Source organism: Xiphophorus maculatus, chromosome 5, assembly GCF_002775205.1.
Source record: "Xiphophorus maculatus strain JP 163 A chromosome 5, X_maculatus-5.0-male, whole genome shotgun sequence".
NCBI lineage: Eukaryota > Metazoa > Chordata > Actinopteri > Cyprinodontiformes > Poeciliidae > Xiphophorus > Xiphophorus maculatus.
This window is the reverse complement of record NC_036447.1, coordinates 7566383-7586092: the sequence shown is the minus strand read 5'-3', so window position 1 is coordinate 7586092 and position 19710 is coordinate 7566383. Positions and strand designations below refer to the sequence as shown.

The window sequence follows — 19710 nt, the reverse complement described above, 5'->3', positions numbered from 1 at the left end:
TGGTGCAGAAGCTATCGACCGTTCACAGTAAAATACGAGACTTCCTGTTGTCAGGGGGCGTGGCCTAAGTGATGTCATCATTTGACCATTGGATATTATTGGACACCCGATGCTGATCAATAACTGAAAGTTTGGTGTCTCTGTGAGTTTTTGTGTTAGAAATACAAATTTTTCATTTTTTCCTGTGTAATACAAAATCGAAGTATTTCATTTGCAGGGCAATGCTGCCCTCTGGTGTTGAATTACTGAAAACGTTTCATTATTTCAGTAATTCGACACCAGAGGGCAGCATTGCCCTACAAATGACGAACATGGACTGTTTATTCTGTTTAACACAGAATATCACGTCATAATATGATGACATAGAATTTTCAGGCATCACACCAGCATCACTCAGGCCAAGTTTGGTGCACCTCGGTCGAAACATGTGGAATCTAGAAACAAACGTATGGCATCGGCGTTACAGGTCACTTCGCCACGCCGCCACACCCAGCTGCTTCATTGCAGCCGGTCAGGGCTTGAATCCACAACACACCAACATGTCTTCTGTCTCTGGACACAGTTTCATGTTGATTAGGTCAAAGGGCTAAGATAGCGACCGTCCAAGGTAAAACATGACACTTCCTGTTCTCAGGGGGCGTGGCCTAAGCGATGTCATAATTTCCCCACAGGGTCTTTTAGGACACCTAATGATGATCAATAACTGAAAGTTTGGTGTCTCTGTGAGTTTCTGTGCAGGATGAGTAGGTGAACTTTGACCCCTGGTAACCCCCCTTCAGCAAGCTCGTACAGTCACCGTTTTGATAACTTTAAATCAAAAATGCCTTATGATCAGACTGACCGAGTTTGAAGCCGATCAATCGAAATCCCTAGGAGGAGTTCGATCAAATGCAAAGGCTGGAAACGTCAAAATCGGGCGCAAAGCAATAACAATATCATTACATATTTCGCAAAGGTTTTTGTTCATATTTTTTTAAAAATGTAACTAAATTTGTAATTCTTAATATTTTCGGAAGTAACTGTAACTGAATTACATATTTTCTCATTGTAACTGTAACGAATTACAGTTACTCTTTTTTTGTAATTAAATTACATAACGTCGTTACATGTAATCAGTTACTACCCAACACTGGTTGTCACTATAGAGAGTTATCTTAACAAAGGATGCAAGCGTTTCCTAAAGTATTATGTGTAAGGGGCCATTGGTAAAAAGTCATTGGTGAGCTGGGGAATGTGCCCCTTTTTGGAGTTTGTACAAAACAAAAAGAGCCATATTACAAACAAGTCTTTAAAGATAATGCATCAAATTCATTTGTCCCTTTCTACGTCTGGATCTCAAGCTTTTTCTCACAGCTTGAGTATTTTCTAAAGTGGTTCATGAGGATGAGGAGTGGATGTTCTGTATCTGGTTCTACAAATTTCATTAATGTGTTTCATTTGACACATTTTCATATCAGTTCAAGGCCATGGTTTTCTATGTTTCACTTTCTGTACTTCTGCAGCTTATAGGTAAAACAAAGCAACTCAATTACTCACTTATTCTTGATGGTTTGCACAATATCTGTAAGCCATTTCTGGTCTACAGCAGCCGAGGTGTTTTCAACAGACAGGAAGAAGACCACAGTCACCCAGAACAGGCCTTTCATCTGAGCAAAGAAAAAATAACAAAGTAAATTATCTGAATTCACATAACAAGCTAACCACTGTAGCAAAAGAAATGTTTTAAATTTATATTTTAGTATTGCATTGTAAGAAACTGACAATTAATTTGAGATTGTAGATGCTTATTTTACAGATAGGCTTTTTGTTTTATTACATAATAAAGAAATATTTTAAAAATTATTACACCTTCCTTTCTGCAGCCAGCTGAATTCGCTGGTCCAGCTGCTCTAAAAGATTAAAACAAATAAGATTTACCCTCTGTTTTGTTTATTTTTAACAGTAACCAGTTTTAATTTAAAGAGTGAAATGAAGTGTTTTTATTAAATGTTCTACCTTTAACAGATGCAGTACAGAAGTTTTCTGCTCCACTTGTCGATGAACGTGGCACATTGAAGAGCTTTATTTTATAGGAACCTGTGAGTCACAGCAAACCCATGCTGGAGCTTGTATCTGTATGTGATGAAATGTTATTTTTCACTACCTTCCTGTCATGTAGATAAGAAAGCAAACAGGAGCTAATGTGAAAATGATTCAGAACATTTGAGTATTTGAAGTTTGTGAAAATTTAATTCATTTAAAATATTAAATTAGTTGGCTTATTGGTGGAAGATTGAAAAAGATAAATCTAGGAAACGGATTGTGTGAAGCTACATCTTAATACACACTTTTTTGTCTATTTCTATATTTTTGTTTGAATGTGGAAATAAATGCAACAACAAAAAGGTTTTGGTGGTTGACACCAAACCACCTAACTCAGCTTTTTAGAAACACTGTTCTTTGGACAGCTGAGTCTAAAATCATTTATTTGCATCCCAGATCAGAGAACATGGCATGAATCAAACGCAGGAAAAAAGCAAAAACGTTTCATACCAACTGTGAAGCACAGCGCTGGAAATGTCATGATGTGGGGAAGTTTTTCTGCAGCCGGACCTGAACTACTCGCCATAATAAAATCCACCATTAATTAAACTGGGCATCAGGACAGCGGAGTGTTAGGGCTAAGCTAAGAAAAAAAAAAATAATATCACAAGGATAAAGTAGTAACATTAGGACAATTATGTTGTACGATAATAAGGTTAAAATAATAAAAAAATAAAGTCAATATTATGAGAATAGTCATAACATTAAAACTATTCTTGTAATATTATGACTTTATTCTTTTATGATTTTATTCTTATAATATGACTTTATTTTTGTACGATTTTATTCTTGTAATATTGTGACTTTATTCTTTTATTATTTTATTCTTGTAATATTGTGACTTTAGTCTCGTACAACTTAATTCTAATGTTTCAACTTTATTCTTCTGATTTTATAACTTTATTCATGTCATTTTGCTTTTTAATTTTTCAGTATGGCCTTAACTCTCCATCACCTGAAGGAGCTTAAGGAAAATATGAGACCTTTTTCCATAGAAATAATTATTAAGCTAAAGCAGAATTGGACACTGCAACATAACAATGACCCAAACATGGACGACTTACAAAAGCTTTACAAACATGAAACCTCTCAAACATTTAACAGCTGGAAGACTGATGTAAGAAAATGGTGAATCACTGAGATAACTGTCTAGCGGAAGATATTTTGATCAGTTACTGTGCATAATGTCCTAAATTCATTTTTATTTGTTGATGCCTGCAATGAGTAAAACAAATTTGCTGTTTAAAAGCATTTAAATCTTTTTCTATTGCAGAGATTAAACAACGGGAAATCATTTTGTGAACATTTCTTTTGAAAGAACTGAATTATTGCAAATTTTTCATATCTATATGTAAATGTACATTTACACCAATTATTTGCGTAGTGGTTTGACCACAAAAAACTGATGTCATCAGTCAAATAAAAACTAAAAACTTCTCTTTGGTCTCACCATTGTGGTCACCATTTCATGTGTGCAAAACTGATAGCAGCTTCTTCATTAATTCACCGCATGTTTTGTGAATTTCCATCAGTAATAAGAAAAGTGTACAGTAGTGTCAAGAGATATAGGATTACATATTGGGTTTTGTTAGGATTTATAACGTACTTGTTTTGGAGTGTATACTTCTTTAGCAGAAAACATATTTTAATAAAAAAAACAAAACAACTTTCACTTGGATGCAACTTATTCTAATTTAACTGAACCAGGGAGGAAAAGAAAGTTTCTAATATATATTTCAACATCAGAGTAGGTTTTATGTCGACAGTTGGATGATATGTAGAAAATTCATGCATGACTTTTAATTAAGTTGCTGCTTTTGCAACATGTTCATTTCTTCTTTTGTCTCTGCACGGAGAACGGCATGTTGCTGCAGTTTCCCTCTATATGAATTGTGAAATGCTTCGTCATGAGGTAATGACCTTCAAGAAAGCTGTGGTACAAAACACATTTTCGCAAGATCTTTTATCTGCATTCATCATGTTTGTTTGTTTTTGAATGATTACCAAAGAAGTTGAGGTAAACTAAGCAAGATTTGATGATAGATTGAAAGTAAAAACTGAATTGAAATTAAACTGAATAATTTTCTGAAGAGGATGATTGAACATTTTAAAACTCTGAAGGTTATTTACCAGAGTTGTTGCTTTGCACCTGCAAAGAATAGACAAACAGAATCAGTTCCTACAGCTGTCCACTAAGTGAACCACTAAGTGAACGTGATGTTAAACCTTAGATGTTAAAATAAGACATTTAAATCAAAGGTAAACATAAATGTTCACTTTTGTCAAGTAAAAATACTGAACTGAAAATGAACTGGACTGTTTTCAGATGGGTCTCCTGTCCTTCACGGTGCTTTCACTGATGCTTTCACTGACTGTGTCGCTGCTTGCTGCAAACAGTTTCCCGCCTGCAGTGGACGAGGCCCAACTAAAAAATCTAGTTTCACAAGTCTTGAATCTGTAAGTTTAACTTCTTTGTTTTCTGTAGGGAAACTGGATTTAGACTGATTTCTTATGTTTCACTGGGTGCAATAAAAATGTTTCTAAAACATGTCTGTGTTCTTCCTCAGCTACAGACCAACATACGAGTTCAATAATTCTCTGTAAGTTACAGCATTCTTGATTTTTAATATCCAAACAACAGAATACTTTGGAGCTGACAGAAAAGAGGGGACATTTAATGTGCAGTTTAAATTTTAAGATAAAAGTCTTCAGTTTGGTGTCATCTAACCCTTTTTTAAGGACAATTTTGTTTAGAAAGACTCCAAAATTCATTTTACATTTGTTGTTTTGTTTACTTATTTTGGATATTAAACTGTCTTCCAGTTCCAGTATTAAATGTTCATTAGAATTTAAAGTTTACTGATCTTTGGGAATGTGTTCTTGTGTTTTTGTCATTACCATCATATTACTTAAAAATGGTCTCAAAACAACAATATTATTGTTTATTGCAATAATGTCTGGAACAATTTATCGTCCAGGAAAATTTGTTATCGTGACAGGCCTGATATTTGGTCCAATCCAATCCCAAACTAGGCAGGTACATCACAGTTAAACAAGAACCAATTTTTCAGAATGTGGATTTCATCAATAGAAATGGATGATCTGTGCAATAAGTTTTATTATTTTTCCACACAAACATTACTGTACTAATTATTTAACCAGAACAAAATCCTAAAACACATGAAAACAAAAATATTGACTCTACTTCTACTCTGCAACTTATTATTTTTTAATAACTCAATAAACAAAAAGCAAAAAAATGTTAGAAACTAATTAAAGACCTGTCAAAAGTAACTTGGGTTATTTAAACAGATCTAGAGGGCCACATAAAAAGCTATGGTGCGCCAGATTTGGCCCATGGGCCTTGAGTTTGACACATGTGAGTTAAAATATGATGGACAGAAAGAGACATTAAAATGCTAAAGCAAACTTTATTCAAAAGTAGCAAAAATATCAAGGTTCCACATAAATAGTTGGAATTCTGTGATATAGAAAAGCAAAACACGACAGCATCCTTTCAAATAAATCATGTCAATACAGATAAATGAATTATGTTTATTTAGCCAGACAAAACCAATGGTTTCATCAGATTAAATGAAGTAAAAACACTTTTGCAAAGTACCTGATTTTTTAAACTAATGTTAAATGTTTTTGTTGCTCAAAATTTGGCAAAGCAGATTGTTATGCACTGTTAGCTATCTACCCCCTTCTCTTGCTTCTACGCCTCCCACCTCTACGTCTACGTGATTTTCTCATCTTGCCTCCATTTCCACGTCTACGTGATTTTCTCATCTTGCCTCGTTTCCCACGTCCACGTGATTTTCTCATCTTCCCTCCTTTTCCACGTCTACGTGATTTTCTCATCTTGCCTCCTTTTCCACGTCTACGTGATTTTCTCATCTTGCCTCCTTTCCCACGTCTACGTGATTTTCTCATCTTGCCTCCTTTCCCACGTCTACGTGATTTTCTCATCTTGCCTCCTTTCCCACGTCTACGTGATTTTCTCATCTTGCTTCCTTTCCCACGTCTACGTGATTTTCTCATCTTGCTTTCTTTCCCACGTCTACGTGATTTTCTCATCTTGCTTCCTTTTCCACGTCTACGTGATTTTCTCATCTTGCTTCCTTTCCCACGTCTACGTGATTTTCTCATCTTGCCTCCTTTTCCACGTCTACGTGATTTTCTCATCTTGCCTCCTTTTCCACGTTTACCTCCTTCTTTCACCTCTCCACCTCTCTTCCCCTTTTGCCTCGTTTTGCCCTTTCTTGGTTCCTGTCCACCCATGACATCAATCATCCCTCCACCCTCATAGTCTTGGTCAGTGCCAGCGATTGTGCCTATGTCAGACTCGTTATTTAAACCTGAAATTGTGCCTTCATCACTTCCTGTAGGCGGCTCTGTGGCACCTACTGCTGTCTCTTCGTTGGCACCTGATTGCATTGTATCTGCAACGCAGGATGGTGCAACATTATCGCCTGCTTTGCAGTTTGTGCACTGAAAAGAATCGCTTTGCTCATAACAACGGAATATGTTTTCAAGCCCAAACTTTGAAACCTCTTGCTCTTTGAACATTGCAGCCCTCGCAAGCGTGTCAGCATCAGCAACATCAGCTACTTTAGAAAACACAAAAGCATAACTCTTCCAGTTCTGAACAATGTTACTGATCTTGTTGTCAATGCCATTTGCATCAGGGTAGCCTTCAGAGTAGACGATGAGGACGTTGCCATCACTGCTTTTTATGAGGGGCTGTATTTTCTCTAGAACATGGGCCAGTGCTCCAGACTGGGCAGCTGCAACAACCCTCGTGCCTTGGTACCCTTGACCCGTTGAAATAGCTTGTTTCACTGCATCTGCAGGGTCATCCTTAAGAACTTCTGCAAGACTGCTTATGTCTTGGTTCACAGGGAGGTTGACAACCAGACTGTAGCTGTCACCCAATTCATACCTATCAAAAAGACACACAAAAATGATCAATATTCCAGTTCATATCAGCTGATAATTTGACAAGATAAAAAAACCTTGAGTCAGTCTGACAATTGCATTTTATTGCAGCAAATACCTGCAAACTACAAGTTATCATTATATTAAAATGAATTTGCTTATATTGCTTTTAAATTGTTTATTATCATTACAATAACTACCATCGATGAGTTTTTTTTGTCATTTCTACATAGCAAAGCTATAATGTATGACAAGGATCATTGTACAGTTCCAGAAGTCAAAAATTTGTTTGAAAAACTGAAATTTTTTAGAAATTTTTGAGTTTCAAAACTATTTTTTTGTAATATTCTCCCTTTTTTTTTTTTTTACAGAAAATTTCAGAGTTTGATCTCAACAATTTTTAATTTTGGGCAGAAATTTAATGACCCTGATAAACTGATGCACATAACACAGTTATTTCAAAATACTTACTTTTAGCATGAAAAAGATTAATAAAAGTATCAAAAATATTTATCAAACAAAATCAAGTGTTTTAAAAAGCACTTTGTATTTTTTAAAACATAATTATATCAACAATGGTATAGCAAGGACTAAATTAAGTGGTTGTTTATTGTAAGAAATGAGCTAAATAAAAAAAAATAATAATAAAGCTGATCCTTCCCAGATTCCTGTGTTAATCAAATCTCTGCCCAAACTTGCTAAAAAAATAAAAAATTATAAGTCCATGAAAGTTCTGAAATACCACGTGACGCCACCAGGTGGCGGAAACGTCAATTAAAGTAACATCTTAAAATCTTAATGAGGTGTATCATCCAGAGCGGGGGTCTACATTTCCAGTGCCTCTGTCCTACAACTTTGGATGCATCCCTGCTTCAACATCTCAATCACAAGGCTTAATTACCTCCTTAGCATGTCAGCAGGTTTTTGTAAGCAACTCATTTGATTCAGGTGCAGTACAGTGGCATCAGAGCAGTGGCATTTGGCCAGAGTGTGACTAAAGCCACGATTCTCCAAAACACTGTAGGTGATTTAATTACTATCTTCTTTGAAGTTAAATGGAGTGTGGACAAAGCAAGACAGATAATAAACCATTAAAAATGATTGTTGTGATTTTAAGTGCAGAACGTATCCAACTCAGCATAATGTTCTGTCACCTTCTGGCCTTTTATGGCTAAATTGTTGCTCTTACACAAAATCTGTACAAAAGAACTGCAACTCTTTTGCCTGAATCATAAAGTACGTTATGTCAGAACTTATTCAGCATATGTGTTTCTGTCTATCTTTTAGCACATTAACTCTGTTTTGGAAAAGCCAGAAAGAACTAAAAGGGAGTGTAAAAAATTTGTTTGTGAAATTGAGCAAGTTATTTTGGATTTTGACATTTCCTTTTCTAATGCAATATTTCAAAATGCAAGTTAAAAAAAAGTTGATAGAAACGCAATCACTGACCCTTTTTCTATATTAGTTTTATTATTTTTGTTTTTCAATTGAGAGAGTCACTCTATATAATTTTAACTTTCCCTAAAATAATAATTTATGATGCTTTTCAGTGCACTCTGTAGCCTTTTTTGCAGCGATCTTGCAAAATCCAAGCATCTAAGTTGGCTCTGCATCGCTACTGCTCTGGTTTTTTAATTCAACAAATTGAATTACAAATAACCTGTAAATAAGTTGATGCAATCCCATATTCTTGAGGATAAAAGACACAAGAAACAATGAAAACTGATTTAAAACTTACTCATTTTTGAGATTTTGTATAATGTCGGTTAGCCAGGCCTCGTCTACAGCGGCTAGACTGCATTGAGGAGACAGGAAGACGGCCAGAACCAGAACCACCCAGCACAGGACAGCCATCTGAATGGATCAAATCCAACATTAAGAAAATAATAAAATCATGTAACCAAGTTCATGACAAGTGATGCAATGATTATACTTTGATATGTAAATACAAGTATCATTTTACCGTTAGTTTTAAATAGGTTTCTTTGTCTCATCAGTTTTAGAGGTTAACCTTTAAAAATCTTGACCAGGGATGTCTTGTCCCTGATCAAATAAATTTGAAAATATAAATAAATTGATAGTTTTACCTTCCTGCTGAGTTCCAGAGGAATCTGCCAGCTCCAAGTCTGATGACATGAAATAAAAATACAAGGTTTTATAGTTCAAAATTTTAAAAAAATATTGTATTACTCCTGTTAAACCACATTTAGCTGTAGTAGAGATTATTTATTTAATGGCAAATTGAGTTATTGGTTAAAAATGTATGACATTTTAAACTACTTTTTTGCAATTGAAAGCTTTCTAATTTTTTCACAAATAATGAGTATGCAACTCAAACATAATCCAAGCTGTTGTGCATTTTTAGTCAAGAAATTGTTACATTGTTATAATAATAAAACAGTTATTTTTTTTTATTGTTACCTCTCGTTTAGATGCACAAGGAGTCGTCCACTTTTTCTGGGTGCTATTGCCAGTTCTTCTATAGTGATGCTCGGACAGGAAGCGTTTTTTATTATATGTATGAACAGGAAATGAACACCTCATTGAACAACGCCTGCAAATTTGGCCAAACCTATCACACTTGAATCGGCTAAAGCATTGATAGAGGCATTTACTAGAATTGTGCTAAAATAATGGATTGCTCAAAAATATCTTACTTGTGTTTAGCAAGAAAAAAAAGTTTTTATCATACTCCTTCTCAGGGTCTTGGTATATTTGGTGTAATAAGAATATATGCACGATGAATAATCCTCTTTCAATTATTTGTATTTTGTACCACTTAACTCAGGGAAGAGGAACTTAAAAAGGTGTAAAAGTATTTCACTTAAAGCAATACATTTGCAAATCATTCAATAAAGGCGTCCTTGCACCAAAGTGTTAATGGTCATAAGTTTGCATATATTATTACCCGACATTTTCACAGATCTGCTATGTGTTTGAAGTTTTAAAGCATGGAATATATCAATAGGATTATTATACTTCAGTGGTCTTTCTAGTCAGCAGATCTCAATCCATCAGATCAGCTTTGACATGATATTGTCCATATCAACATATTGTTGATCGCAACCTTCAGTATTACTGCACATCGCTTGTTTTACTAATATCAGTCAGAATGCATGTGATGCAGCAAAATATGTCCTAAAATGCAACAACGGCTGCATTAAACTTCTGCATTTGTGCATGTTGGTTGTTTAGAAAAGCAGTTTAATCTCCATGCTGATTAAAAATTACTCAATTAACTCTAAATGTGTGTTGTAGAATCAACAGATTTAACATAAAATCACCCTCATACTAGATGTCAAAAAACATTCTTATATGAATGCTGCTTTAAATGATTAGCTTTACAACTACATTAAAAATATACAAGATAATTTTTTGAAGGATTACAATATGTGAAGGGCAAGGCTGGAGAAAGAAATTGATTTTGTGCAACACTTAGTTTGACCCGGCTTGCAATACTGCTGTGGTGGTTCCAAAAAACGGCTCAGAATCTCAACTTGAACATTTATTTTCATTGCGGGTCATTGTGTCATTCAAGTTATGCATGACGTCAGGATGTAAAGAATATCCCTTGAAAACAACTGTGAATAATATCGTTCACAACTTCCAGAAAACAGAAGCGGAGATATCACAATCAACTTACTTCAAGAGATTCAAATTAAGGCAACACCCGAATACTTAATGAAGTGCGTGTAGTGCAGTTTGTTAAGTACAAGTACAACACGTGCAAGAAAGGCTAATGTCCCTGTTTATATGTTAAATGTAGCAGAAGTGGTGTAATGCAGTATTTCCCAACCCTGGTCCTCAAGGCACACTGCCCTGCATGAGAATTGTTGGAGCACACTGTTCTGATACCTTTCTTGAAAGTTTGGACCATCACCACTGAAAATGTTGTCCTGGTCCCACATGCAACACTGCAAGGGCAGGTCAACACCAACAACCCCACAATGTCCAGAGCCTTCAGCATGTCTTTTACCAACTAGGTGCCGGTAATTTGTTTTGATTCCCTCAGTGACTTCTGTCATCTCATTGGCTTCAGCCCCAACAAAAAACCAAACCTATTTTTCTTTCTAAGTTACAGAATTTCCTTGTTTGTCAAACAAAAGTTTTTCTAAATTCCTCATATTCCTACATTCTTGCCTCCTTGACCACAGAAGCTGCAGGTCGTCTGACCATACCTGCCAGCTGTTTCAGGAATCCCCAGCGAAGCCCTGAAGACTTCCTTCTTTAGCTTGATAACTTCCACTACTCGTTGTTTTCACAAACAAGACCCAGGTCTGCCCATAGCCTCCCTGCCAGTTGATGAAACTCACTAACAGGTGGTGTTCAGTTGATAGCTCGGTCCTTAGATGAACTAATACCACAAGTCTGATGATTACAAAATCGACCAGTAGACCAATGACAGGATACAAAATACACGTTTGAACCACCTTGTGCTCGAACACACGTCTGCTATGGGCATCCCATGCCAGCAAAGCTCAGATTCAATTTGGGGAAGCTGTTCCTCCTTATCACAACCTTCCTGGTAGATTCATTTTTCTCCAGACAAACATTACTGCCCCCAGAAGCACAACTTACGTGTCTTTCTTGCTAGATACATGGTATCTAGCAAGATAGCACCCAAAACCTTTGACTCAAAAACCTTTTTGCAATGCCCAGAATTAGCATGCATTGGTCCCTGCTATTGCCACCAACCTCATACTGCACCTGACTTCTTCCCACAGGAATTTGATCTATAGTACATTAGTCCCTGGTACTTTTTATGGCTGTGACTAGCTAAAACCCAGGTGACAAGACAACACCAATGCTATTCATTCTAAAGCAATAGAATTACAAAATAGTTGCTTTTCTTATTGCAGTGAACAGTTTCTGTTAGGTTTTACACACATTTTAAAACTGTTTACATGTACAAAAGCAAGGCTAAGTAGTTTTCTGTACAAAACCACAAACAACACATTTTTAAGTTTATTTTTTTACTTTTAATGCAGGCAAACAATGTGTTACAATGTTCAATTGTAACACAATGTTCAATTGCTTTTTAAAAAATAGGCATATATGGCAACATTATTTTATTGAAAATAACTTTTTTACTTGAATGTATTAGATTTTAAAAATTAAGAATGGTCAATACTTTGTTGGTTTCAAAGCTGCTTTATTGTATCCTCAAAACCCATGACAGCTTTTTGTTCTTATTTTCTGGTTTTAGATATTTGGCCTGTTTTCACCCTACCATATTTCATATGACCTTTTCCTTTTACCCTATGACATTTTTCCACATCTTCCTCTTTTTCCTCCTGACCTGCCACCTTTTGCACGTCTTCCTCCTCTTTCCCTCTTGCCTCCTTTGGCACGTCTTCTTCCTTTTCCCACATTGCCACCTTAAATACTACTTCCTCCTCCCACCTTCTTACGCATTTTACATGTTCTTACTGTTCCCACATTGCCTCCTGAATGTCTTCCTCCTCCTCCCTTCACCTCCCCACCTTTCCTACGCCTTCCTCCTCTCTTCACCTCCCCACCTTTCCTACGTCTTCCTCCTCCCTTCACCTTGCCACCTTTCCTACGTCTTCCTCCTCCCTTCACCTTGCCACCTTTCCTACGTCTTCCGCCTCCCTTCACCTTGCCACCTTTCCTACGTCTTCCTCCTCCCTTCACCTTGCCACCTTTCCTACGTCTTCCTCCTCCCTTCACCTTGCCACCTTTCCTACGTCTTCCTCCTCCCTGCACCTTGCCACCTTTCCTACGTCTTCCTCCTCCCTTCACCTTGCCACCTTTCCTACGTCTTCCTCCTCCCTTCACCTTGCCACCTTTCCTACGTCTTCCTCCTCCCTTCACCTCGCCACCTTTCCTACGTCTTCCTCCTCTCCTCTTTCTTCCACCTCCTCTAGCTTCTTTAAATCTGCGTTTTTCCAACTCTGTGACGTCATTTGATGGTGGTGTGTTTACAAGACAAGAAGGAGCAACATTTTCAACAGAGCCGCAGCTTGTGCACTGGAAAGAACCACCAGGTTCATAACAACGAAATATATTTTCTAGCCCAAATTTGGAAAGTTCCTGCTGCTTAAAGAGCTCAGCCCTGGCAGGTATCCCAGCATCAGCAACATCAACTACTTTGGAAAATACAAAGGCGTAACGTCCCCAACTATGAATGATTTTGTTAATGTTGGCAGCAATGCCATTCTCATTTATATTTTGGTATTTTTCAGAATAGATTATGATGGTGTTGCCCTGGTTTCCTGTTTGGCTGACTTTTATTTTCTCTAACACATGGGGTATTGCAACTGACTGTGTTGATACTGTCATTCTTTTGCCTTGATACACGTCACTCTTTGAAACTGCTATTTTCACTGCATCTGGTGGGTCTTCCTGCAGAACTTCCATCAGATGGCTTGGATCTTGGTTCTGTGGTATATTTACAGCCCAACTGGAAGTGTCACCCAACTGATACCTGTCACAAGAAAACATTTCACAGCTGTCAGTATTAGTTTTAGTGTAAAACATTGGAATAAGATAGAAGGTTTTTACAAAAGACCTGTCCTTGAACAGGTTAGGATAGGTCTATGGGCCAAACAAAACATGTTCATGAAATTTATTGCACAAAATCATTGTTGGATAATGAGATTTTAGCCTGATCAGTTCTGCCTATTTTCAGCTCCTTTCAGAATGAGTTGGTTTAGGGCCTCTTGTCACTTTAAATCCAAATAAGCTGCTGCTCAAGGTTTACACTTGCATGTGAAAATGGTTGCAAACACATGCACAATAATATGACTGCACATCTTTGTAAAGCAGAAGCAGAGCCTCCTGCACAACCAACAACAAAAATGCAGCAAATGGTTTCTGAACAGTAGTTAACAACAAGACATTTGTCTTTTATATAACATACTAATACTAATATAGCACACAGTATTTCTCCTTTGGCATCTAGGTCCACTGGTTTTTCATACTGGTATTTGTGGATTATAAACCAAAAACCGGAGGTAATGGCAGAGAAAAGGTTGTTTTTACTTCGGGTTATAAAACGGTTTAAAATGAGCCTTCAGTTGTTCTGCAGAGGCTTCACTTTAGCAAAACTGTAGAATCCAAGTGAAGCATCAGGCTGAGTCTTTGATATTAAAACTACAGTCTTAATAATGAAAGAAATGTTAAAAAAATTATGGATCATATCTGCTTACTCTGAACCCTGTAGAGCACAAGTCAGTTGTCACTATAGAGAGTTATTTTAACAAAGGATGCAAGTGTTTCCTAAAGTATTATGTGTAAGGGGCCATTGGTAAAAAGTCATTGGTGAGCTGGGGAATGTGCCCCTTTTTGGAGTTTGTACAAAACAAAAAGAGCCATATTACAAACAAGTCTTTAAAGATAATCAATCAATCAATCAATCAAATTTTATTTGTATAGCACATTTCAGCAGCAAGGCATTTCAAAGTGCTTTACATCATAACAAAATGCATCAAATTCATTTGTCCCTTTCTACGTCTGGATCTCAAGCTTTTTCTCACAGCTTGAGTATTTTCTAAAGTGGTTCATGAGGATGAGGAGTGGATGTTCTGTATCTGGTTCTACAAATTTCATTAATGTGTTTCATTTGACACATTTTCATATCAGTTCAAGGCCATGGTTTTCTATGCTTCACTTTCTGTACTTCTGCAGCTTATAGGTAAAACAAAGCAACTCAATTACTCACTTATTCTTGATGGTTTGCACAATATCTGTAAGCCATTTCTGGTCTACAGCAGCCGAGGTGTTTTCAACAGACAGGAAGAAGACCACAGTCACCCAGAACAGGCCTTTCATCTGAGCAAAGAAAAAATAACAAAGTAAATGATCTGAATTCACATAACAAGCTAACCACTGTAGCAAAAGAAATGTTTTAAATTTATATTTTAGTATTGCATTGTAAGAAACTGACAATTAATTTGAGATTGTAGATGCTTATTTTACAGATAGGCTTTTTGTTTTATTACATAATAAAGAAATATTTTAAAAATTATTACACCTTCCTTTCTGCAGCCAGCTGAATTCGCTGGTCCAGGTGCCCTAAAAGATTAAAACAAATAAGATTTACCCTCTGTTTTGTTTATTTTTAACAGTAACCAGTTTTAATTTAAAGAGTGAAAAGAAGTGTTTTTATTAAATGTTCTACCTTTATCAGATGCAGTTCAGAGGTTTTCTGCTCCACTTGTCCACTTGTTGATGAGCGTGGCACATTGAAGAGCTTTATTTTATAGGAACCTCTGAGTCACAGCAAACCCATGCTGGAGCTTGTATCGGTATGTGACGAAATGTTATTTTTCACTACCTTCCTGTCATGTAGATAAGAAAGCAAACAGGAGTTAATGTGAAAATGATTCAGAACATTTGAGTATTCGAAGTTTGTGAAAATGTAAGTCATTTAAAATATTATATTAGTTGGCTTATTGGTGGAAGATTGAAAAAGATAGATCTAGGAAACAGATTGTGTGAAGCTACATCTTAATACACACTTTTGTCTATTTCTATATTTTTGTTTGAATGTGGAAATAAATGCAACAACAAAAAGGTTTTGGTGGTTGACACCAAACCACCTAACTCAGCTTTTTAGAAACACTGTTCTTTGGACAGCTGAGTCTAAAATCATTTATTTGCATCCCAGATCAGAGAACATGGCATGAATCAAACGCAGGAAAAAAGCAAAAACGTTTCATACCAACTGTGAAGCACAGCGCTGGAAATGTCATGATGTGGGGAAGTTTTTCTGCAGCCAGACCTGAACTACTCGCCATAATAAAATCCACCATTAATTAAACTGGGCATCAGGACAGCAGAGTGTTAGGGCTAAGCTAAGAAAAAAAAAAATATATATATATATATCACAAGGATAAAGTAGTAACATTAGGACAATTATGTTGTACGATAATAAGGTTAAAATAATTAAAAAAATAAAGTCAATATTATGAGAATAGTCATAACATTAAAACTATTCTTGTAATATTATGACTTTATTCTTTTATTATTTTATTCTTGTAATATTGTGACTTTAGTCTCATACAACTTAATTCTAATGTTTCAACTTTATTCTTGTGATTTTATAACTTTATTCTTGTCATTTTGCTTTTTAATTTTTCAGTATGGCCTTAACTCTCCATCACCTGAAGGAGCTTAAGGAAAATATGAGACCTTTTTCCATAGAAATAATTATTAAGCTAAAGCAGAATTGGACACTGCAACAACTGAGAATCGTCCATGACCCAAACATGGACGATTACAAAAGCTTTACAAACATGAAACTTCTCAAACATTTAACTGCTGGACGACTGATGTAAGAAACTGGTGAATGACTGAGATAACTGTCTAGCGGAAGATATTTTGATCAGTTACTGTGCATAATGTCCTAAATTCATTTTTATTTGTTGATGCCTGCAATGAGTAAAACAAATTTGCTGTTTAAAAGCATTTAAATATTTTTCTATTGCAGAGATAAAACAACGGGAAATCATTTTGTGAACATTTCTTTTGAAAGAACTGAATTATTAAAAATTTTTCACATCTATATGTAAATGTACATTTACACCAATTATTTGCGGAGTGGTTTGACCACAAAAAACTGATATAAGATAAGATAAATCTTTATTGTCATTGTCACAAGGACAACGAAATTCAAAGGGTGCCATCAGTCGGTGCACATGCCCAAAAACAAAAAAATAACTGTCTCACAATTCACACACAACGCAAGAATCAACAAACAACTGGCAAAAAAAAAGTAAGAATAGCCACATTCTCACATACATCATTTATGATGCTTAATGGTTGTTTTTGATTGCATTTAGTTTTGTTATCATCAGTCAAATAAAAACTAAAAACTTGTTTTGGAGTGTATACTTCTTTAGCAGAAACATATTTTAATTTAAAGTTTCTAATATATATTTCAACATCAGAGTAGGTTTTATGTCGACAGTTGGATGATATGTAGAAAATTCATGCATGACTTTTAATTAAGTTGCTGCTTTTGCAACATGTTCATTTCTTCTTTTGTCTCTGCACGGAGAACGGCATGTTGCTGCAGTTTCCCTCTATATGAATTGTGAAATGCTTCGTCATGAGGTAATGACCTTCAAGAAAGCTGTGGTACAAAACACATTTTCACAAAGATCTTTTATCTGCATTCATCATGTTTGTTTGTTTTTGAATGATTACCAAAGAAGTTGAGGTAAACTAAGCAAGATTTGATGATAGATTGAAAGTAAAAACTGAATTGAAATTAAACTGAATAATTTTCTGAAGAGGATGATTGAACATTTTAAAACTCTGAAGGTTATTTACCAGAGTTGTTGCTTTGCACCTGCAAAGAATAGACAAACAGAATCAGTTCCTACAGCTGTCAGTTGATAAGTATGTTCCTTACTCTCTGTTGTGTATATATTTTTGCTCCTCTTCTGTCTTTCGGTTTTAAAAAGACATTTATTGAACTTTATGACCCCTTAACCTTCACCCACAAAACATTTAAATGAAAGCAGTGGTGGGTAAAGTAAACGTTTTACTCAAGTAAAAGTAAAAAGTAGCCATCCAAGAAATTACTCAATTAAGAGTGATAGGTTTATTTTGTCATAACCTGCAAAGAATCGGCCAGAGACAGAGATTAGGTTTCTTTTAATTTCTTTTCTGCAGAATAGGAGAATTGAGAACAGACGCGACGAATCGCTGTCAAACACTGTCTGGACTCAATTCTGCCAGTTCTTTCTTTGCATTTCTCTTTATTGTATAGAAAAAGGAGGTTGGGCTTCTTCACACAGTCACACAGAGAATTGACCAACCGTCTTTACATTCTGGAACCTCCTATGGACATGCCCTTACAAGGGCATGTGGCTGACCACAACTAATCAGTTACATATGGAACTAATAACACATGAATGTTTAACGTTTTTAGCTTCCAAGCAAACATCCTAAACAAAGTTAATAATATACTACAAAAGAAAGAGAAGTTAAGTAAATATAAAAAGAAGAATAATATGAGAGTAATAATATGAAAAGAATAATATGAAAACATAACTTGTAAAATAAACTCATGAGTAAATGAACAGGAGGATAATTTTTCTAACAAAGAGAAAACAGTATTTAGTAAAATGTCTACTCAAGTACTGAGTAAATGATCGAATTAGCAATCATTTAATATTTAAAAATGACGTCATCAAATGGACCATAATATAAAGTTAAGTGGAAATTTTGATAATTCATAAAAGTAAGAAAAAATCAGACAAGCTTTCAAACTTTATATAATTGTGACTAATTTTCTTATTTCCCTGTATAACTGGGGGGTTTTAATGATTTTTGTACTTTTTGTTTGTTCATCTGTTGATGCTCATCTGAAGCATTCTGCTTCTCTCCTGTCTCTAGACAGTTTTTGATTTTTTCACCCCCATCTCAAGTTTTTAAGTCCTGATTCTTTTGTCTTTTACATAGACTATTGATAATGGACAGATTTTTTTTTCTCTTAAAAACAGAGATCTTTATATCTTCTCTGCTACTATAGTATTTGCATAAGTACTATGAAGTCGTTTCTGGTTTTACACTTCTGTGGTTATTTACATTTTTAATCGACTGAAATATTTACCGTCATAGTCCCTTTGTAATCCTGTAGTTTTATGTTTTCATTTTGAGCAAACAGTGATGTATATAAATGCAATGTCTTCTAATGAGACAGTTTTTTGTTATGAGTACCAGGTTTATTATAATGGTAAATCAATAAATCAGCTGTTTAGTAACAAGACAAGGCATGGGATCTATTTAACTAGTGAAGTAACAAACTGATTCAAATTTTTCTGAAAATGTTAAAAGTTTTAAAATAATAACATAATTTTAAAATAATCTTAATATGTGAGATTATTTCCCAATCTTACACATTGGGAAATTGTTATTTTGATTAAATTGCAGAAATAAGTTAAAATTTCTGGGATTTATATACTTAATAATAATGATATTTAGGATTATTTGACATGTTTCAAGATATTCCATCTTAAGCTATGCTATTTAAATTATAAAACTAATTTTTACGTAGATTTGATAATAAAACAATGCACATTGGACCTTAACGCTGCAGTAAGTAACTTTAACAAAAATACTTTTTTTATATATTTGTTAAAACTGTCATCATGTTGTGACAGTATAACATGAGGTAGATATGCTGCTGGAGTTTATGTTCATAACTTGATGAGTTGATGTCAGTATGTGAATTTTTGTATGTGTGTGACCAGTTTTAACCTCTTTTGAAACTAATCATGCAAGAACAGATGACTTTCTCAACCTTAATTCTGAAAAGTCCTTTGAGAACCCAAGATGTTGAGAAATACCAAACCCAGTTTTGCCGCCTCATTCTAACTTGCAGATGGAAATTAAGATACAGAGATTAAAAAAGATGGTTTGTTCATCTCTTTCTGCACTTCTGCTTCTATAAAATTCTGAGGAAGTTAGTAGGAGGCTGTAATAGTGCTTCTATACATGGTGATGAAATGCAAATTTGTGCTTGACTGCAATTCATGCATGAATGAAACGCGGTTCCATCGACCCTTTAGTGGCCCTGAACAAAGATAAGATACTAAACAGGTACAGTGGGAACGGAAAGTATTCAGACCTATTTAAGTTTTTCACTCTTTGTTTCATTGCAGCCATTTGCTAAAATCAAAAAAGTTAATATTATTTCTCGTGAATAATGAG

The 19710-nt window shown here is 35.3% G+C and overlaps 2 protein-coding genes and 1 long non-coding RNA gene across 5 annotated transcripts; all 3 read right to left on the bottom strand.

Moving 5' to 3' along the window:
* Window positions 1-1539: 1539 nt before the first annotated feature.
* On the bottom strand, window positions 1540-1891 carry LOC111608603. The gene is made up of 2 exons (XR_002752758.1): window positions 1849-1891; window positions 1540-1646 (listed from the first exon to the last, which is right to left on the bottom strand). It is a non-coding gene; the product is annotated as an uncharacterized LOC111608603 (long non-coding RNA).
* A 3602-nt stretch (window positions 1892-5493) lies between these two features.
* Window positions 5494-9895, bottom strand: LOC111608596. 2 transcript variants are annotated; one of them, XM_023333551.1, is made up of 5 exons: window positions 9445-9895; window positions 9111-9149; window positions 8762-8877; window positions 6276-7027; window positions 5494-5987 (listed from the first exon to the last, which is right to left on the bottom strand). In XM_023333551.1, the coding sequence occupies exons 1-5, from the start codon at window positions 9565-9567 to the stop codon at window positions 5782-5784; spliced, it is 1236 nt and encodes a 411-aa protein (XP_023189319.1). In that variant the 5' UTR covers window positions 9568-9895; the 3' UTR covers window positions 5494-5781. The 2 variants fall into 2 exon arrangements, with proteins under 2 accessions (XP_023189319.1, XP_023189318.1); XM_023333550.1 differs by having other exon boundaries at window positions 5494-7027; window positions 9445-9584.
* A 2263-nt stretch (window positions 9896-12158) lies between these two features.
* On the bottom strand, window positions 12159-15249 carry LOC111608597. 2 transcript variants are annotated; one of them, XM_023333554.1, is made up of 5 exons: window positions 15167-15249; window positions 15020-15060; window positions 14708-14817; window positions 12859-13471; window positions 12159-12750 (listed from the first exon to the last, which is right to left on the bottom strand). In XM_023333554.1, the coding sequence occupies exons 3-5, from the start codon at window positions 14815-14817 to the stop codon at window positions 12403-12405; spliced, it is 1071 nt and encodes a 356-aa protein (XP_023189322.1). In that variant the 5' UTR covers window positions 15020-15060; window positions 15167-15249; the 3' UTR covers window positions 12159-12402. The 2 variants fall into 2 exon arrangements, with proteins under 2 accessions (XP_023189322.1, XP_023189321.1); XM_023333553.1 differs by having other exon boundaries at window positions 12159-13471.
* Window positions 15250-19710: the final 4461 nt, after the last annotated feature.